Source organism: Trachymyrmex cornetzi, unplaced genomic scaffold, assembly GCF_001594075.2.
Source record: "Trachymyrmex cornetzi isolate Tcor2-1 unplaced genomic scaffold, Tcor1.1 scaffold11, whole genome shotgun sequence".
NCBI classification, from domain to species: Eukaryota; Metazoa; Arthropoda; class Insecta; order Hymenoptera; family Formicidae; genus Trachymyrmex; species Trachymyrmex cornetzi.
The window spans coordinates 1,374,675-1,393,750 of NW_017295653.1; the positions used below are offsets into that span (position 1 = coordinate 1,374,675).

Here is a 19,076-nt window from a genome sequence, read left to right on the forward strand (position 1 = left end):
AAATTATGCGAAGATTTTTGATAATTTGAAGAAAAAAATACTTTTCGCGAAGGAGATGAGAATTTTTTCGATTCAAGTATATATGAGCATTTTACATTATTTCGAAAAAAGTTGACGAAAATATTTTATTACGAGACACAGGATAAAGTCGTTTTTGACGTTTTAAGATCTTAACGTCGAAAAATCGAAGAATTAGGATACTCGATTGTATAGCTACGCGAAAATAACCGAGATAAAATCATGACTTACCATCAATAATCCTCGAGGATCACAGACGACTTCGACGAAAGCGACGTCGTGGGATTTAGATCTGCGATGTGCGTGCAGGCGCGAGCGTCGTCCGACCGAAAGGGATATTTCCAAAAGAATGTTTCACGGGCTATGAACTTGGAGAACGTAAGCCTCGTAGAGAAGGCGTCAAGACGAATGACTAAGGCCCATGGCATGACTCGACTAATAGCGAGTACTCGACGCGAAGATTGATTCGAGATAGCGATGGGAGATCCACCAGCTCTCTTTCCCCCTCATCGTTGATTATAAATGCTAATTTATGACTTCTTCACGCCACGCTCGTCTTCCCCTTCCTTCCACCCTCTCCGTTATTTCATTCTTTGCCATATAACAAAACGCTTATCTATCTATCTATTCCCCCTCCCCCAAATCCCCTATATCTCTTTCAATCTCTCTCTCTCTCCCTCTCTCTCTCTCTCTCTCATTCTTATTCATTCGCTTCCTCTCACACTTTTACTCGTGCACACACGCATAGAACAACTGACAAGCTCCTTACACACATAAACCCCTCCCTCTCTTTCACTTGACCACTTTAGTGAGTACCAAGTTTTAACGCCCAGTAGATGTTCTTGGACGCTGTCGGGCCGCTCGGCGCCTCCGCGATTTTCTGAATGAGCAACGTCTTTATTACATATTTTTCTCCTTGTTTTCCTTTTCTCTCTCTTTACTTGTACCTCTCTCTTTCGCTTGTCTCTGCACGTCACCGAAAATTCTTCTCTTCTGATGAGACGATCTCTCCTCATCTTAAGCCCACCTTTCTCGCCATTCTGCGCGCATTCTCTTATCACCTTCGGTCGAACTTCGTTAATGATTTTGCTTAAGTCTCGCTATCTAACCCTTTTTTTCTTTTTTGCGTTCTCTTTCTCTTTCTGATATCAAGTTGCGTCTGCTCAGAGTACAAAAGTTTTCAAGTTCTGATTGAGATATTCTGATTCGTCGTGAGTACCGTACAGGTCTAGCAAAACGCGAGTACAATAAGTATCAATGACAAAGAATATTGTCGCGTCACGGCGCTAAGAGCAACGCGGATACGTAAGTGGGTTAATGACGATGTTGACAAGAATGACGCGTTGATCTTCGACCTCGAGATCTCGCGACAAACAAGACCGATATCGCGCCCTACCGTTCGCCGTTCTCGCCCTTCGTATCAAGCATATTCGAGATTCGCGGCGTCGCCCACCCTCGCCCCGCGCCCGATTCTTTTCTACTCTTACGCGAATCGAGCTCGCGGGTTATTATCGGGCGCCGCGACACCGCTATTCGAGGTATAATATTATGCGGAAGCTAGCTGCCGCCAGACAGAGTGTCACATCGTGGATATGTAGGGCCAGTTGAAGCTGTTGCCGCTCAGCAGCATGTCCCTGATGAGCGTCTCGATCGGCGTCTTGCCTACCAGCCGCACGAAGAAGAGCTGCTCGATTACCTGCGACGAGACCGTGCGTAACGACGGTAGTCGCAGCAGCAGCTTGCCAAACCTTGTCGGTTGATTCGGGTACTGGGTCCGACAGTACTCCTCTAGGGCGCACTGCGATTTTTCCTGAAGGGATTCGATGTGCGCCACGTCCGAGAGTCCGCAGGCGTCTGCGACAGAAAAGAGAAAAAACCGTTTAGACACAACGTATAAAAATGATTATTTTTAAACGTTTTTGATGACAATTTTTAATTTAATACAAGCATTAAGCATGCTGTACATTTCGACTTATAGTAATAAAATTACATGATTATTTTTATTATACGTTTAATATGATCAAGGAAGTTATGCTTTAAAACTTGTTTCCTGTATGTCTTTTTTTATTACTTTTACATGTGATTATTTAAATTTTGAAGCATTATAATTAGGTAGCTAATACGAAGCAGACATTAATCTTCTGTGCAAAGTATCGATCATAAGCAACCAAATCAAATTTAAAATATCATGTTGTACTATAAAATTTGTATAAGATATGTTATATGTTTATCATTATTTGATATCTATTTAGAATAATAAAGAATCATAAATTGTCCAACATATTTTAAAATTATTGAAATTTTACTATGCTCTTTTAGTAAAATAAATCAAATATACTTTATATATTTTATTTGTGGGAATAATTAATAAACAGAGAGAATCATATAACATTCTTTGAAATATCATATTACATTATCCCACGAATTTCAGGGTAAATGCTAAAAGAAAATTCTGTCCGTGATACAAATACTATTTGATATGATTAATATATCGGAGTATCCTGTAAATATATGTCGTAAGAAGTTTGTTTCTTCGCGCCTTGACCCTAATTTCTTGCTCGTGTTCGAATAGAATGGCAACCGACGGTAGAAAATCTCAGTTTTTCCGCTCCGAACATTCTCCTCATTAGCCGAAGCGTATCTCTCGATACGCGGTAAAGGCGATAACTGTTGCCGTTTAATCTACGCGCATAAAGGAAACACTGAGGAAAGCACCTACGCTTTATTATCGAGTTAATTATCGTTGTAGCCCATTAACTGAGACATGATTAGCGAGTCGAAGAGAACTCGTTTCTCGGATAGACCAGTGATCATTACTAGAGGCGAGAGAAACGAGGAAAGCACCTACGCTTTATTATCGAGTTAATTATCGTTGTAGCCCATTAACCGAGACATGATTAGCGAGTCGAAGAGAACTCGTTTCTCGGATAGACCAGTGATCATTACTAGAAGGCGAGAGAAAAAGTAAAAGAAGAAATTATTTATACGCACACAACCTAGTGACGACGAGCGAGCAATAGACTTAGAAATCGAGCTTGCCAAAATATTTTTATAATGGCAACCCGGAAATAACTTTTTAATTCTCTACATTGAAATAATAATGTGCGCGTGCCAAGATTGGCCGTTTAACTTTACAAAGTTTTGCAAGTCAATTCTCTTGGTATTAATTGACGTGTAACTGTTAAAAAGAATTTAATTTAAAGCAAACTGAAAAATTTGTCGCTTAATAGATTACAATTACTTTTAATTAATATATATTATTCTTCATTAATTTATTATGTAAATAAGAAGGAACAATTTGAATCGCTGTTGTCAAGCCCGGACAGTGCTACAGGTGATTCGTCATTCAAACACGAGGGTTAAAGCCCTCGTCGGGTTGCAATGAAGACTGCAATCCCCGGCAGACGAGAGTGAGATTCACGTTGGAATGCACGTGCCAACCGGAGACACCGCCGGTGCAAATGTCAGACTAATCACATGGGCCATCTACTCACTTCGGCTTACTCGTGAAACCGCACTATTGTTTCCCGGAAAATGCAGTCTTTTGTTCATACAGGAAAAGAGAGAAATGGTAGATACGTATGGTTTTGCACAAGTATATCGGGTGCCACGAGAATAGCAGAATTACCTTCACCTTTAAATGGAAATTTCATAATCATTTTTATTTAAATAAAATAAACTAATTAAATTTATTCGTGCATATAGACATAGATATTTTTCATTTGCATAAAAATAGTTTCACAGAGAATTAATCTCATAACTATAGAATATCTAACTAAATATTTTATTACTAAATACATCATATAAACTTTACATTAATTATCAACATTTTGCCATCTCGCTCGTTACATTTTTTACGTTCTTCGCTTCTTATGAAGAAACTTTATGCTTTCAGTATATAACACATACGTATAGAATTTTCTTTTTCATAGTATTTTAATATTATTTTCATATTATTTTTGTACTTCTAAATAGGGCCATAAATTACTTTGATCAGTCATTAATATATTGAAGTACTCTCATCAGCTTCGTACATTACTTGTCACATGCATGCTAAGGCAAGTTTCATTATCACATTTTTCACGAAATGATCGAGGATTGCCTATAGCAGTGGACCAGGACGAATCGCTCTATCAAAAGCGAGTGCGTGTGAGAAATCGAGATTACTATCCATGCTCATAAATCGACGGGGATGGTCGACAATCGAAAAGCAAGCGTGCGTGTCGAGGGTCAGCGATTCTTTTTGCGAAACTTTGAACAGGACGGACTTCGTTGTTCCTCATTACGCGCAATCCGCGCACACGGCGCGTGCATAAACGCGCTGCAGACGTCAGTTTTCTTTGTGATAGAGCCCACGTGCGCATAATGGGCCATTACGCGTACACAGGGAAATAACGCGATTTGCATTTGCATTTCCTAGCGACGTTTTCTGCGTGGCAACTACCTAGAAATCGCGCGCGGGCACGAACGAAATTGTCCGCGACGAGAATCGCAAAGTTTGCCAATTTATTGGAGCAGATACGTGCAACAAACGATTAGATACTTCAATCAACGTCCAGTGAACCTGTACTTATTTATTTCTCTGCGTTGTATATTACGTATAATGGAATTAAATTTTTTTAGAAGGAGAAATAACTACATTTTTTATTGTTATGTAATTACAGATTGCGATTACCATTTATCGGGAAAAATTAACAGCTAGTAAATCATAAATAAGCTATCATTAATTCATTAATGACGTTATTAAACAAACTGAATTAGTAGATGGTTTATTTATCTCAAAAAATTGTAACAATGTTCAATGCACATTTTCCGCACATCGCACTTCCTGCATCTACAATAGAAAATGGAAATTATTAATTTAACTTATTTATTTGAATTAATATAACTCGTATTTATTATTACAAAATAATATTTGAATAGTTCGATCGTGAATAACGATTTGTTCAATCAATATATTCATATCATAACATATTTATATTTAAATGTAGTCATCCATTTTGCCGTTTATACTTGCGACATACTTATTTGCATATCATTGCCGAACGCTCGAGGGAACCCAAGATCTCTTACAAGATCTTAATAGACCACTGCAGTCTGTTTTTCAAGGAACAACATGAATCGTGCCGTAGATACTAGGATTGTGTAAATATACGCAAAACTTAATTTCGCTACTATATTATTATTGTTAACAGTTCTCGATGGGTTGTTTTTTCATTCACATTGCATCTACGTCGCATCAAGGACATGCATTGATAATCGACGTTTAATTTCTAACACATGAACACTTTATCAAGGCACGGAGAATCGTAAAATGCAGCTTCGGACAACCGGTACATATCTTTTTTATGAGAGAGCTGTTTCGTATTAAGACTCGAGAAATGATCCTCATGCAACTTATCTTTTTTTGCAAACGTTTGGGTAAAGAAATCGAATAATAATCCGATTGCATTATCGCCGGACAGTTATCATAATGTAACTGAAATCCATTGCTAATGCATCAGATCTGATTAACTTTGATGAAATATTGTGCGCAACTCAATGTTTACTCTACAAAATTATTCAGACAATTAAATTTTTTTATTATTTTACAAAACAAATTAATTATTGTGTAAAATAAAATTAAAATATATAATATAATGAAAGAATTACCGTCCATAAAAAGTGTATAAAAGAATTAAACAAGCCGTTGTGTGTTTTTAAATTATAGACTTTTATAATTTAGATAACATATCTCTAGTTGAACTCCTATATAAATCTAATAAGTATTCATCATTAAATAACAAAATTATCCTAAATTTTATTTCGACTTCGTTAACAATTGCGAGAGACACGATTAGAAGCATCAGTTTATGAATTACAAAATTCGAAAATTATATGTGATAATTGTCTAATAAATTTTCTAGCCCCCACATCTTTCTGCTTGAAAGTTAAACGTTAAAATAATCAGAGTTCTCTGCCTCTCTATTCTTTATGTCGCAATGATGCTGATCGACGAAATCCGAGCGTGATTCGCCCGTATCAGTCTCGATCGACGAGGTCTCAATTAAAGAGACCGCGAGGAATCCGCCAACGCGCGGCCAATAAACAAACTGTCGGATTGGCTCTGTGCGATGTCGTCAGCGCCAATTCACCGCATCAGTTCGAATAATGCCGTTGAGTGGCGTCTCTGGTTTCCTTCTCGCGTCGTCTTTCGTCTCGTTTTCTCTCTCCCTCTCTCTCATTCTCATTGCACGCGTTAACCGCTAAATGCTGTGGCGCCTCGTTGACCGAGCACCACCATAAATTGACCAATCTTCAGTAGTGGGATCCCTGAGTCCCATTGCCGTCTTCCACGATACCGCTGGGGTACACCCCCTCGGGACCCCCCGCACACTGGATTCGATTGACTGAAATTCGACCTACGATTTATCAATATTACACGAGTTGCGTAGCGATATTAAATCAATTATTGGTCACTTCGCAATGTTTTAGCATTGGTAAGCTGATTGGCGGTTGAGAGATCTTGAATGCGCTCTCGCTCGAAGCGGAGTATCTATATATGACGCAGATAAGGCTAAAAGAGAATTTGATATTCCTGTAATATCTAAAAAAATATATAGCTCGCCATGATTTGATAACTGACTTTATACCATCAAGATTTTTTTAAAAGAAATGCAGATAAAGCTGAAGAAATTTGATACTCCTTTAATGTCTAAAAAATATATAGTCCATCATGATTTGATAACTTGAATTTATAGTATCTCTTTCTCGTATGAGTTTCCGACAATGAGTGTAGGAGTTTCAAACATGTCTTAGATATCTTTAGATTATGGTGCATTGTGAGCTGTGATTGTGCCATTCTCTGGGTATATCTGATCTACAATAATCGTGAAAAATTTGCAAGATCATCAAACAGGTGTACAATACGAGATTAAGCCACACCTCAGGATTGCCGATGTTACCTTTGATAATCAAAGGTCAGAAATAAATCTTTTGTGAAATCGCACTAAAAAAAAAACGGTTCGGATTGAATTAATTGGAATTCTGGTTGAAAATAGACAAGATTTCCTGATTCGTCCATTTTCAACCAGAAATTTTTCTCAATGCGAAATTGGTAAGATCGTGGATCAATTAGATCTCTTTTTCTTGTTTTAAGTGTATTCTTCGGTCATTTTCTGTCACGCGATTATTGTTGTCGCTTCCTCGAAACTTGACCGCTCGAGTTCCGTCGTTTTCCAGTACGTACCGGCTAGATCCAGCACCATTCTTTGTCTTATTAGTCTCAATTTCGTCGGGAGATACTCAATGTCGTCAACCGCCTTATGATTCTAACATCTGTACTATAATTACGATGCGTGTTGCGTAATTTTTCACGGACCGTTTCATGAAGTTTTTATAAGCTAAAAATAATTTATATTGACGCATTTATTGAATTGATAATAATTTTAAAGAAAAGCTCTTTTCTTGTTTCATAAAATTATTCGAAATATATAACATTACATTATATTTTTATTAACTCAAAAAAATAAATAAGCAAATTAAAAATGAATTAAAATTTTTTCTGTACTCAAATTTCCCGAAATTTCAACATAGAATGTTCACAATTTTGAAATTAATCTTCATTACTTCCGTATTCTTTTTAAATTTTAACATCTTAAATATTAAAACTCGTTCAAAAATATTATACTTTTAATTATCTGATATTACTACTCAAATTATTTACATTGTTTCTAAAGTCGATATAACTAAAGAAAAAGCACCTGTTTAAGAAGACGTTTAGATCTAATCTAAAATCATACTATTGTAAATGTGCAATTTTCAAGTAGTTTCGTAAGAACGAGCGATATTGCCTCGACAGAATATTACAGAAACGGAAGCGATTGCCAGTCGCGCGTCCATCCCCGACGGGATAATCCCGCGAATGCGTATATATACATATATACCTCGTTGTAATCCGACCCAGCGGGAGCAGGTTATCGAAGGAATAAGGGGAGGAAGGTACGTGTAAGACCGCGAGAAATTGCTCGTTCAGCAAAAGCCCTCGCGTCGGCAAGACGCGACGCGTTTCTTGCTGGGATATACATATCGATATGCGCTTGCAGAGCTAGGATAGTGGAATCTCTTCTCCGGGGCATATCAACCCTCTATCTATTCTTCTCTCGCGCGTAAGTCGCGTTTGTAGAATCACGGATTTTCTCCCTTCTTTCTTTTCTTTTCTCTTTTTCTCATTTCTCTTTCCCACTCTCTATATGCGCGTACAAATAAGGCGTCCGGAGACAAATGACGCGGGAGAGGGATCAACGCAGCTCGACACAAAGCATCCCCTGAGCACCCTTCCCGGAGTCGGAGGTGACGTCACTGACAATGGAAGGTCGAGCTGTGATTAAAGATCGAGGGACTCCGTAAAAACTCCTTCAAAAGTACCGGTGGCGGGGACGTGCGAGGTGACGCCGGGAGGTGAGGCCCGCGAGGGAGAAGTCGAGTCGCGAAGAGGAACGGGGAAGACCTACCGGCGTGAAATATTGCCTCCGCGGCACCCGACAGCTATATGACATTTCCGAAGGGCATGGAAGAATCTCCCCGCGAAGCTCCTCGGCATCTCTCGCTTGCACACTCACGATCACGTCTTGCCCCTTTCTACAAAGTGTCCAGTTCTTCCCAAGACTTTTTGCGGAAGAATCTACGTAATCCATGACATTGCAATCTTAATGCCGTTTTGCTGCTTTTGCACATATATGTGAATCCAGTAAATGAACGAAATAATAAATAACAAATGTAAATAGATTAACAAATATAAATGGATTAATTTTCTATTACAATAGACTTTTTTCATCTTTTCAATGCTTTCGGAAAAATAATTATATTTAAAATTACATATAAAATAAATACTTCTAAATTTAGTTCATTATTTTGTAATATTTCAAGCATTTTTCTAGTGTTGATTGCCTTTTCTGCATATGCGGTCTAAAATAAAGATTCTTATAATTAATATTGTCATTATTTCAAAGTCTGTTGTCAAAATTTTTCTGTGAATCTGTTTATCAATTTATATATATAAATTCCAAAGCTCAATTAAATTCCAAACTTCTTAATTTGATTTGATGAAGAGATATCATTGACAGTTGATGCAGTGAATGTTGGATACTTTCTACACTTTGATTGATCAACTTTTTTTTTCTTTTCTGCGTTATGTCGCATGTTTCTTTCTTTTTTCCCCGTCACAATCTTTGTTCTTTCACTAACCAAAGACTTTTTATTTTTAGCCTCAATGATTGCAGAAAAAGAGATTCTGGATTCGAAATGTAGCCCACATCCGTTAGTAAAGGCAAAAGTTTTTGAAGCCTATAACGCACGCCTAACTTTCAGAAGAGAAATCAAGGATAACGTCAATCTTCTCTCTCTGACGTGCAGTAAACCATATAATTATTATGTTCCATAAGTAGATCGAAATGCATTCCTTTAACAAACACTAATTATAAATCTAGATCTCATACTTACAGAAAATTATAAACGTCAAGTTTCAAGCAATATGAATATATTAGATAAAAAATATAGCGATAATGTTAATTATTAAAATATATATATATTAGAATATATTAGGAATATCGCGTAATAAATTTTTTAACTAATCCTTGAAGCTATAAAATTATAATAACAGCACAAAAGTTGGAATAATAAAAGTAAGAATGTAACGTGAAAAAAAAGTGCACATACGTGTAATTATAAAGCCGGATATCATTAACAAACATCGAGTTCTCTTCTAGACAGTGCTTTAACATATTTCTTCTTATTTGTATAACAGTTTCTTCTCACATCATCGCTTAGCTTCGCGCGAGAACGATCCTGATAGATAACGGAGGAATCCGCCGACGAGACGCGCTGTGATAACAAATCGGGAAGGAGAGGAAGGGACGAAGTCGAGAGAGGAAGTTCATTACGCGCGTACTCGATAACTTCTCCGTGATCACGACGGGCAGGGAATACGGGCGTTGCGCACGTGACGTAACGTATAATTTACCGCGCTTAATTCCGCGCGTCTTGTAACAGGTGACTTACATTAATGGCTTCTATCTCGCGGCCGCGGCGCAGAAGAAAAGCCGGCCGCTTTATCGCGCCGCGAGAGTCGCGGAATCGCGCGCGAGGATCTCTTCTCTTCTCCCGTTGCTGTGAAGAGAATGCTTGGCGAGTAGTCCTACGATCCCCGCGCAAATTGCGAGCATAAATCCTTTACGCGCGATCCAACGTATGGATGATTAACAGTCGTCGCGAAATCAGCGCGAAGGCGAGTTCCGCTATGAGATATGGATGTTAAAAACGGCCGCAGATTAGAAATCGTTTAAGAAAAAAAAATCATGACACACACCAAGCTAGACGCAGGTGGTTGATGGAAAAAGATAAGAATCTAGACATTGCTCAAATAAAAATTGTAATTGTTATGTTACTTTGAAATTATCTTTTTTTAGTCTGAAATACTTTAGCCTAAAATAACACTTTTCTTTTGTATGAAAAATATTATATGATACATGTATACATATACTATTCTAATAATATTTTTGCTAAACATTATTTACATTTAAATTTAAATAATCCGTATTCGGTGCAACAAGCGTTTCAATAAAAAATAATAACGAGAAATAGATATATGCACTGAAAAAATAAAATAAAATTTTAATAAATATTTATTTGAATATTAATTGAATATTACTAAACGTAAGCACATATCTATTCGGTACAAGAACTCTTAATTTGATTTAACTAACATTTTTCTTATTAAGTAAATATTAAAGTAATATTTTATTGAAAAAAATGTATCGTGATTTAATAAATTTTTTGTCTTAGTGTAACTACTTTTCAAGCATGTCCAAAGATTGTACATCACAAAATTATTTACATGTTATTATGCATTAGCGACGACGTTCATTTCTCAAGTAGCAGACAAGTATCGACAGCCGGAACTCTTCAGCGCTTTCAGCCTCGTGTCACGGTCAAGAAGCGGTCCTCTGCGTTTTCTCGGATACGCTCATGACGGGCTCAAGACGCAACGAAGAAAAGCGCCCGCGGAGGAAGACGAAGAGACGATAATTATACGGTCGGCTAATCGAGCGAGGCTCCGCGGACGGGTGCTAACAGGCGCGTTAATAAGCGCGCCTAAAAGGAGCGCACTGGAGCTCCGCTAACGGCAAACACGAGTCCCCAATATGCTTGTTGATTCCCAAGATTTACAAGTTAGCCGGTCGTATTACAATTGTATGCAATAAACACGTGTCCCGTGTTACTTTGTATCCGCAGGTGCGTGCCTAATCGGAGTGCAATGCTATACTTGGAAAGTATCCAAGGAATATACCAAGTTAAGAGTAAGTCAAAACGAATTTACTTTAACGTAATGAAAATCAAAATGATGATTTTTGGTCACAAAAGGACCCTGCACAAAACATACGGGAAATGGAGTCTCCATGAGCACGAAGTAAAATAATGAACAGTTTTTGAGTTATCGTACATCAAACTCTAGAAAGACAGCGATTTTGGCGTTTGATGTACAATATTTCAAAAACTTCATAAGTAACTTATGTTACTTCGTGCCCATGAAGACTTTTGATCAGAACGATCAGAACTACAATATATTACAAATTCAGCCAAATTAGCCGGGACCCATTTTCTGTATGTTTTGTGCGGGATCCTTTGACTGTTTATTGACGTTAAGAATTGAAATAAAGCCATCTTGATTTTTTGTTGATCTTTATCTGTTCCTTGGGTACAAATGTGACAAAATCGCAGCTTCCTAAATATTGATAGTGTTTTCATTAAAATTATCTTCTTCTCTTATTAATTTCCTTCAATGTAGATAATTTTATAGTAATTAATTTTAATATCTTATGTCCATTTTGACCAGTGTAGATTAATTTTAAGCTTAACTTAGTCTTTACCTTTTTCTAATTCTTAGAAACAAGAGAAAAATAAAAAGCAAATTGAACCAAGTTAAAACTAATCTACAACGGCAGAAATGGACATAAGACACTAAAGTTAATTAATATTGATAAAAATAAACAATAGAGGAAGATAATTTTGATAGAGATAGAAATAGATATTATACTCTTTATCTTTCCTAATTCTAAGAATTAAAACTAGAAAAAGATAAAGCACAATTCATATCTAGCACAATTTCTTTTTTCTTTCCTTTTTTTTAATCAATTCCTACATAACAAACAACTATAATACATATACGTACCTACATTTCTAAGATTATTTTTGCATGTGAGCGACCAACTTTTTGTGCACGCCTTTAGCTATGTATATGGAAATATAACCTGCAGCTACATCCTGAATGATAAGGATCGCAACTACAAAGATTATCATTACGCACCGTTGAACGTGTTTTACAATCGATTTATTCGCATCAAGAACATAAATTTGCACATTACAGAGACATCTCGCGTTGAGGAAGCGTTTCGTTTTAGCGTCCAGTCTAGTCTTTAATGGGCTAATCGTCTCGCAGGCGGCCATCGCGACTTACTCGACAACGCATCGGCGAAATCGCCGTCTGTAAAAGTGGCTTCGCGGCAGTAATAATTATGCTTTTGATGTATATCGCGGCGCCTCGCGTTTCCTCGTAGAGCTTGCCTCAAGATAATAGCCATAGACGGCGGATAGTTTTACGGGATATCGAGGGAGAGCATAAACGGACTAGACTTACCAAGGGCGACGAGGTAGCTGTCGTTTCTCTCGTAACGAATTCGAAAGTGTCATAATTACCCGACGCGAACGGCTAATTAAGTCTCGCCCCTTTCATCGCTCGTGATTGTCAGACTCATGATTGTCAGCGATATGCTCGAGACGTCTCGTCATAATATTCAACCCGCTTCCTCTCTACGATTGTCCACTATATAGCTTCGTAAAGTAGATTCATATAAGGTTTACGTCTAATGCAATTCTAGTGCACTTAATTGAGATGTCGATATTGTATTAAGAAGTCTTGCAAGTGCAAATTGAATTCTATGCAACAGTGATCTAACACTCTGAAGAAAATTGATTAAGTTTATTTCTCTGTTAAATCCAAAATTCTTACACTCATAGAAAAGATTTGCAGATACGATGTTATTAATCTTCATAAAATAGGATCGATGTAAGGATAGTCTTATTTATTATTAACAAAGGAATATTTTACTCTTAAGTGAAAAATATTTAGATCTGAAATAAAATGATATTGGATATTTCAAATGTTCAAGATGTTCCAGGTTCCAGGACTCTTGTCTCAAGACAATAAGTCAATCTTACTTAAAAATTATAATATTAGTAAGACTCAGCTAATTAAATATTTAAATTAAAGGTAAAAGAGTAATGAGCCATGCCAGTTGTACTTGTGTTACAATAATATATTATTTAATCTTATTTAATTTGAGAGAGGATAATAAAAATTGCTGATTCAACCTTGCTTTTTTTTTTACTGTATACTGTTGTGATAACATTAATATGTACATCAAGAATATATTTTGTTTTGTTATCAGATATCCTAGGTATAAAAATTAAAAAACTTTGCTTTACTGTTCCATTAGATTTTTTATATAATTTAAAATTTCATGTAAAAAGATTCTTTAAATTAAATGCACCAAAGATGCAAGAAAAGGTCGTTACAATGTCATATGCTGCTCATCATCTTTGTGTAATTACGCGTTAGCATGAAAGTGCAGATTCTCGACAACAATATTACTAACTATATCTGATTAATTATGTATGATAATAAATACCATACATAATTTATTACGTAGCCACGTGTCGCACGAAAGCTTACTTCAGTAAAGCATTTGGAATACGATTCTTTCGAAAAAAAATGTGGTAAAAAACAATAGTAAAATATCATATATACTTTTTATTCTGCTACAAAGAAATTTTATAATTTTCTAACAATTAAAAATCACAATTTATATAATAGTTTTAAGCACAGTGTAATTAAAAATTGCTTTTCAAGAAGATATGTAGCTTCCAGGGTTTAGTATTTCGGAGCACGTGTGAAAAATTTGTGAAAATTTTATACAACTACACGCGTTTTTCCTAACAAGCTACTATGATTTCAAACCTCATATAATTGTACACCAATGAACGTGAAATCCCAGATCGGCGATACTGATGAACGGAAGTGTCATAGCACACTCAGTTCCGCGCATTGCGTGCAGTACGCTATATCGGATATCACAATATTGTGAGGAGGCGCCTCCTCGTATATAATGAGTATGACACACACACGGTGGGCCTGGATGATAATTATCATAACAACACCGCATATTTAGAGACACTTCTCTCTAGTCCCTATCAGGGCTACGTATCGGGACGACAGGCATTTAACCGAAATACACACCCCATAGATGGCCCGTACGTACGTACAAGCGTCCCGTTTAGGAGCGACATTGTCATGTTAATGGCCGACAATGCCAATCCTATTACGTTGTTCGGGTAGCGGGCGCCGCGGGCCCTTTCAGGCCCTACGAGCCTCCGAGTGGCTCAGGATATCCCCCTTTTCTCTCTGCCGAATCACGCAGGCAGGTAGATCCCCTGGTAGGCAGGTGCTACGAAGGTCAACTTTTTTCCCATCGACGCTCTTTCTCGCAAAACGCGCCAAGATACGCGCGTCGTCCTGTCTACAGGGACTCCGCCCTTCGTCCCTTCCCGGGACGCGAGATCGCGGACCGGTTTCGAGAGCACCCGGGGCTAAATGTCAACAACGGCATAACGGCCTGGTTAGAGGATTACCACCGTCGGACGAGGACGAAGCAGGAGGAGGGTAGCGCCAGACTACAAAAGGTCGTGAACTTTCTACGTGTCATAATCCGTCCGAGAGGATTCGCGGCCGCCGATCTCGCTCTTTCGCGCCCTTCGTATCCTATACCTCGTTTTTGTTCTTTCGTGCCTCATGTTACTTATTCCCGCGAAGGACAAACCCTTGTCACGTCACTGTTCCGAAAGCGCTATTCCATATATTCTTTTGCGAGAAGAACTACGTGAGAGGGCTTAATTTTAATATATAACAGTATCGTTAATTTTAATCATATCAATAGTTCAATTTTAATTATTGTTGTATGAATACTTTACAAAAATTCATTATTTCCTTTCGAGGTTCTCTTGGAGTATTTCGTCTATTTTTAAAACTCGAAGATCCCTGGTAGAAATTTTATGCAGTATACGATTGGTTATTGAGAAGTTGTACTGACTTTTATCTAGTAATTAAACAGCAAAACTGTTCAGAATACCAATCACAATGTAACGCTTTTCTCGCAGTTACTGCACAATAAAGAAGTTCAAAATCTGAATACAGTTACTAAGTAGTAAGAGAACAATAATACTAGAATAGGTTCTTCATCTATGTCATTCGCATAATCTGAATTATTCTACACAAAATTAATATTATATTAACGTAAGTAAAATAATCAAAGTATCTATACTAAAATTCTTCGCTACTCACATATATTTCATTTCTGTAGGACTCATTCGTCATTCCTAATCTTTGATATTTATTGCTTCTAACCTCATTTTTTGCAATCTTTGTGATAGTCATACATGGTGTAAATGATTTAAATTCTTCCAGTTTTTTTTCTTTGCTCTACATCTCTGTACGCGTTCATGACTTTCACACATATTTAATTATTAACAATTTTACATATAACATAAAAATATATTCAGTTATACACGTATCGCAATAATATATGCGTATACACGTGACATGAGCACTGCATAACTATAACTGGTAGAAAACTGGACAATTACATTTTTAGTATTGATACAAAATCTCTTGTACAAAATTGACCCAGATATTGCCTAGTAAAACTGCTTTAACTAATTTTGCCCAGTTGCTACGTAGTATTTTTGTACTATAAAAAAAAATCAGTAATACTAGATAGTAACTAACTGGGTGCTCAGTCAAACTGCACAAATTTCTACTAGGGATGTGAAAGCTGCCCAAAATGAAATGCAAAATCTTTAATTTATACGCAAAATTATAAATATTTTAGAAACAAGATTGAATTGTACTACTGAGAAGGAAAAGAAAATGTGCATGTTACTGTATTTTAGATTGTTCCAGATTGGAAATTCACAAATGCAAAAGCACTTTCTAAATTGAAGATGCTATCCTATTTCATTCTATTCTACGCGGAGAACCTCTGCTTGGTTAAATCCCGAACACGAGGGTCGTCGGCAAACATCGAGATGGGGATTAGCGGAAAGTCGCTTTTCTCGGGTATTTTGTGTAAAGTCGACCGCAACGGCGACAACGATTAGCGTGACGTCGATTTCAATGCCGGACCGCATTACGTAATTTCCAACCCGAGATGACAAGAGAGAACAATGGCACTGTACATTTATTTGTACATATAGCTATCTAATTCTAATTCATGTTGGGATAACGCGTAACATTAATCGTACAGGATAAAGCTTAGTATGAAATAATCGCATTCAAAATTAGATCGGGTACCTATTATGGCAATAATCGAAATGGATTCCGATCAGAATTATTTCGTTTTCTCCAGAAAACATAATAGAAATCTAGGGAATAATTGAATAATTTCGATCGGAATCAATTTCGAACATTTCCATAATAGGTGCCCACCCAGTGTAACGTGAATTTGAATCGATTCCTAAAGTTAAAAAATATACAATTTTTATCAATAAGAAATATAGTTAGATAATATCAATAAAGAATAAAAATTATGAGTTTTGTTAATTTATAATATTTTTGTAAGATTCACAACATGTATAAGATGTATATATTGAAAAAATGATTTTGCTGAAGCAAAATAAATTTAAAATTTTAGCTACATATAGATCTGAAAATAACTTTGTTGAATCAAATAATTATGTGGGATGTTTAAACTAGAACGAAGAAACTTTTTACATTGCTCGTATTTGAATTTCATAGATAAGTTTTGATTCAACAAAATTATTTTTAAATCTGTATCTACCTAAATTTTTAGATACTTCAGAAAAGTCATTCTTTTCGTGTAATAAAAAATGTATAATAATTATACAACAATGTACATAATTGCTACAATTTGATTGTGAGATCATAAAATCGTCGCAATTTTACGGTCATACTTCGAAGTTATTCAAGAAACTCTGATAAAATAACGGTCCAGGCCAAAATAACGATCATATTGCTGAAATATGTTATTAGCTTGTCCAGCAGTGAAACTATGAGGATAAAGCCAAACTGGATGCATCAGCTTACAGGGTCGGCGGAATTTACTTTTCTTATATCCAAATTAAATATGAACAAATTATATTCTTAATTTCCGTAGTGTCGATCAATTAGTAAAAAAATTGCCAGTATATCGCTTCAGAAATATATTCTTCTAAATTAGCAATTAAAGTCTTCGTTATTTCGGTAAGGTCAATTTTCAAAGTCACAGACACAAAACGATCGCCAATCATCGCGTTTCCATTAAACGAACGTTTAGATAAGTCTAGGGATTATCTCCGGATGAGTATAGTGTCAAAATTTAAATTTTCCAAAATCGCGTTGTTTTCGGATTCGTGGAACGCACGGCTCGAGGATGCTTAGAACCGGCCCTGCTGGGCAGCAAAAGGCGAGGGTGAACAGTGCGGCAGAATACCGCGTCGCGTACAGCGGGGTGAACACGAGGAATCTATTGATAAATTCAGTGGGCACCGTAAACAATGCGGCAACAATGTCAATTATGCGCCCGGCGCCGATCGCCGGCCGTTGCAATTAATCGGGTGGCGCGCGCGCGCGCGACTTTACGCGGTAATTAATTGCGTCGCGTGGCGTGCGTGCGTGTCGGCGCGTTTGTCCGCGTTGGCCCGCAAACGTTGCGCTTTCGGCCCCCGCTGATGGTGGTGGTGGTGGTGGTGATGCTGGAGTGGACCAACCGACCGACCGATGCGACGTAACGGAGCCGACGAGGCCCTCGATCTCTGCTTCGACCTCACTCGACCTCGGTAACTTCGCATCAACTACCTTCCAACAGAATTTTACTCGGCTTCCACTTTGTAAAGCTTCATGTGTGAAGCTCACCTTCGCATTCCCTATCTCCGTCCCCCGCTCTTTCTCGCTGGCAATACAATCGTTTATTTTCAGCGAGGTCGTTTTAATTAAAGAGACTTGTTCGACACATATAACACGGTAATTTTGTGACACATTCCATCTTTATTGCAGTTATAAGTTCTTTTAGTACCTACTTCAATGCGAAATTGGTTAGTTCTTCATACTGTAATACTTTTTGTACAGACATCAAATCTCTTCAGTAAAAAAAAAGTTACACACGACTTTGATTTCATTTAAAAGAAATAAAAAATTTTTAATCACAAAACCATTAATTGGAAAGAAATTTAAAATATATCACGAATCTCTCTTTCTCTGTAAATCAAAACTATTATTTATTTATTTACTTATCGTAAAAATCATTAAGATTATTCATGTGATATGTCGTATAAATTATGATAGAGAAGATATCGTGCGCTAAGATATTATCGTGCATCCTGATATACATTTATAGTATCCGCAGTGGAATCTACAAAAATTATGTTTGCTTGAACTTTTGTGTTAATTCATATAATATAAAATTTCAATAATAACATCAATCGCGGTAAAAAAAATACATTTTCCTTTTGTAGTATTCACAATGGAATCTACAAAAATTATGTTGGCTTGAATTAAAACAACATAACATGATTAAATATAACTCAATATGGAGTCCTTCAGTTTTCTTCAAGGAAATCCATTGAAACACGGAAAGACCGTGGATCGCAAAGTGCGTGGATATGTATATTATATTATACATATATATCAAACTCACCGGAATTGCATCGGTTTCAATCTCAATGCCGAAGTTTACGGCGGAGTCGGCACGACGTTATGCATTATCCATGCGCACGTTCATCGACACGCTCGACAGGCTCATCGCGCCTCGATCGCGATCGCGGATATCGATAGCCGGCTCGACGTTGGCGAGGTCGACGAGAGATACTCTCTACCGTCGAAGAGCCGCGTGCCGGACGATCGCGTGGGCGCGTAATGTATTCTTGGGATAGACAATGTGGCGGGCACGTGGGCTATAGAAGCCAACTCGACC

General features: G+C 37.1%; 1 protein-coding gene across 1 annotated transcript in view; it reads right to left on the reverse strand.

The window, feature by feature from the left end:
* Positions 1-968: 968 nt before the first annotated feature.
* Positions 969-19,076, reverse strand: part of svp (COUP transcription factor 2) — a gene marked incomplete at its 5' end in the record, with an annotated part of 135,192 nt that continues 117,084 nt past the window's right edge. The window contains one exon of the mRNA XM_018510211.1: positions 969-1,872. Coding sequence (XP_018365713.1) covers positions 1,598-1,872 — 275 coding nt within the window. The remainder of the gene's footprint in view (positions 1,873-19,076) is intronic.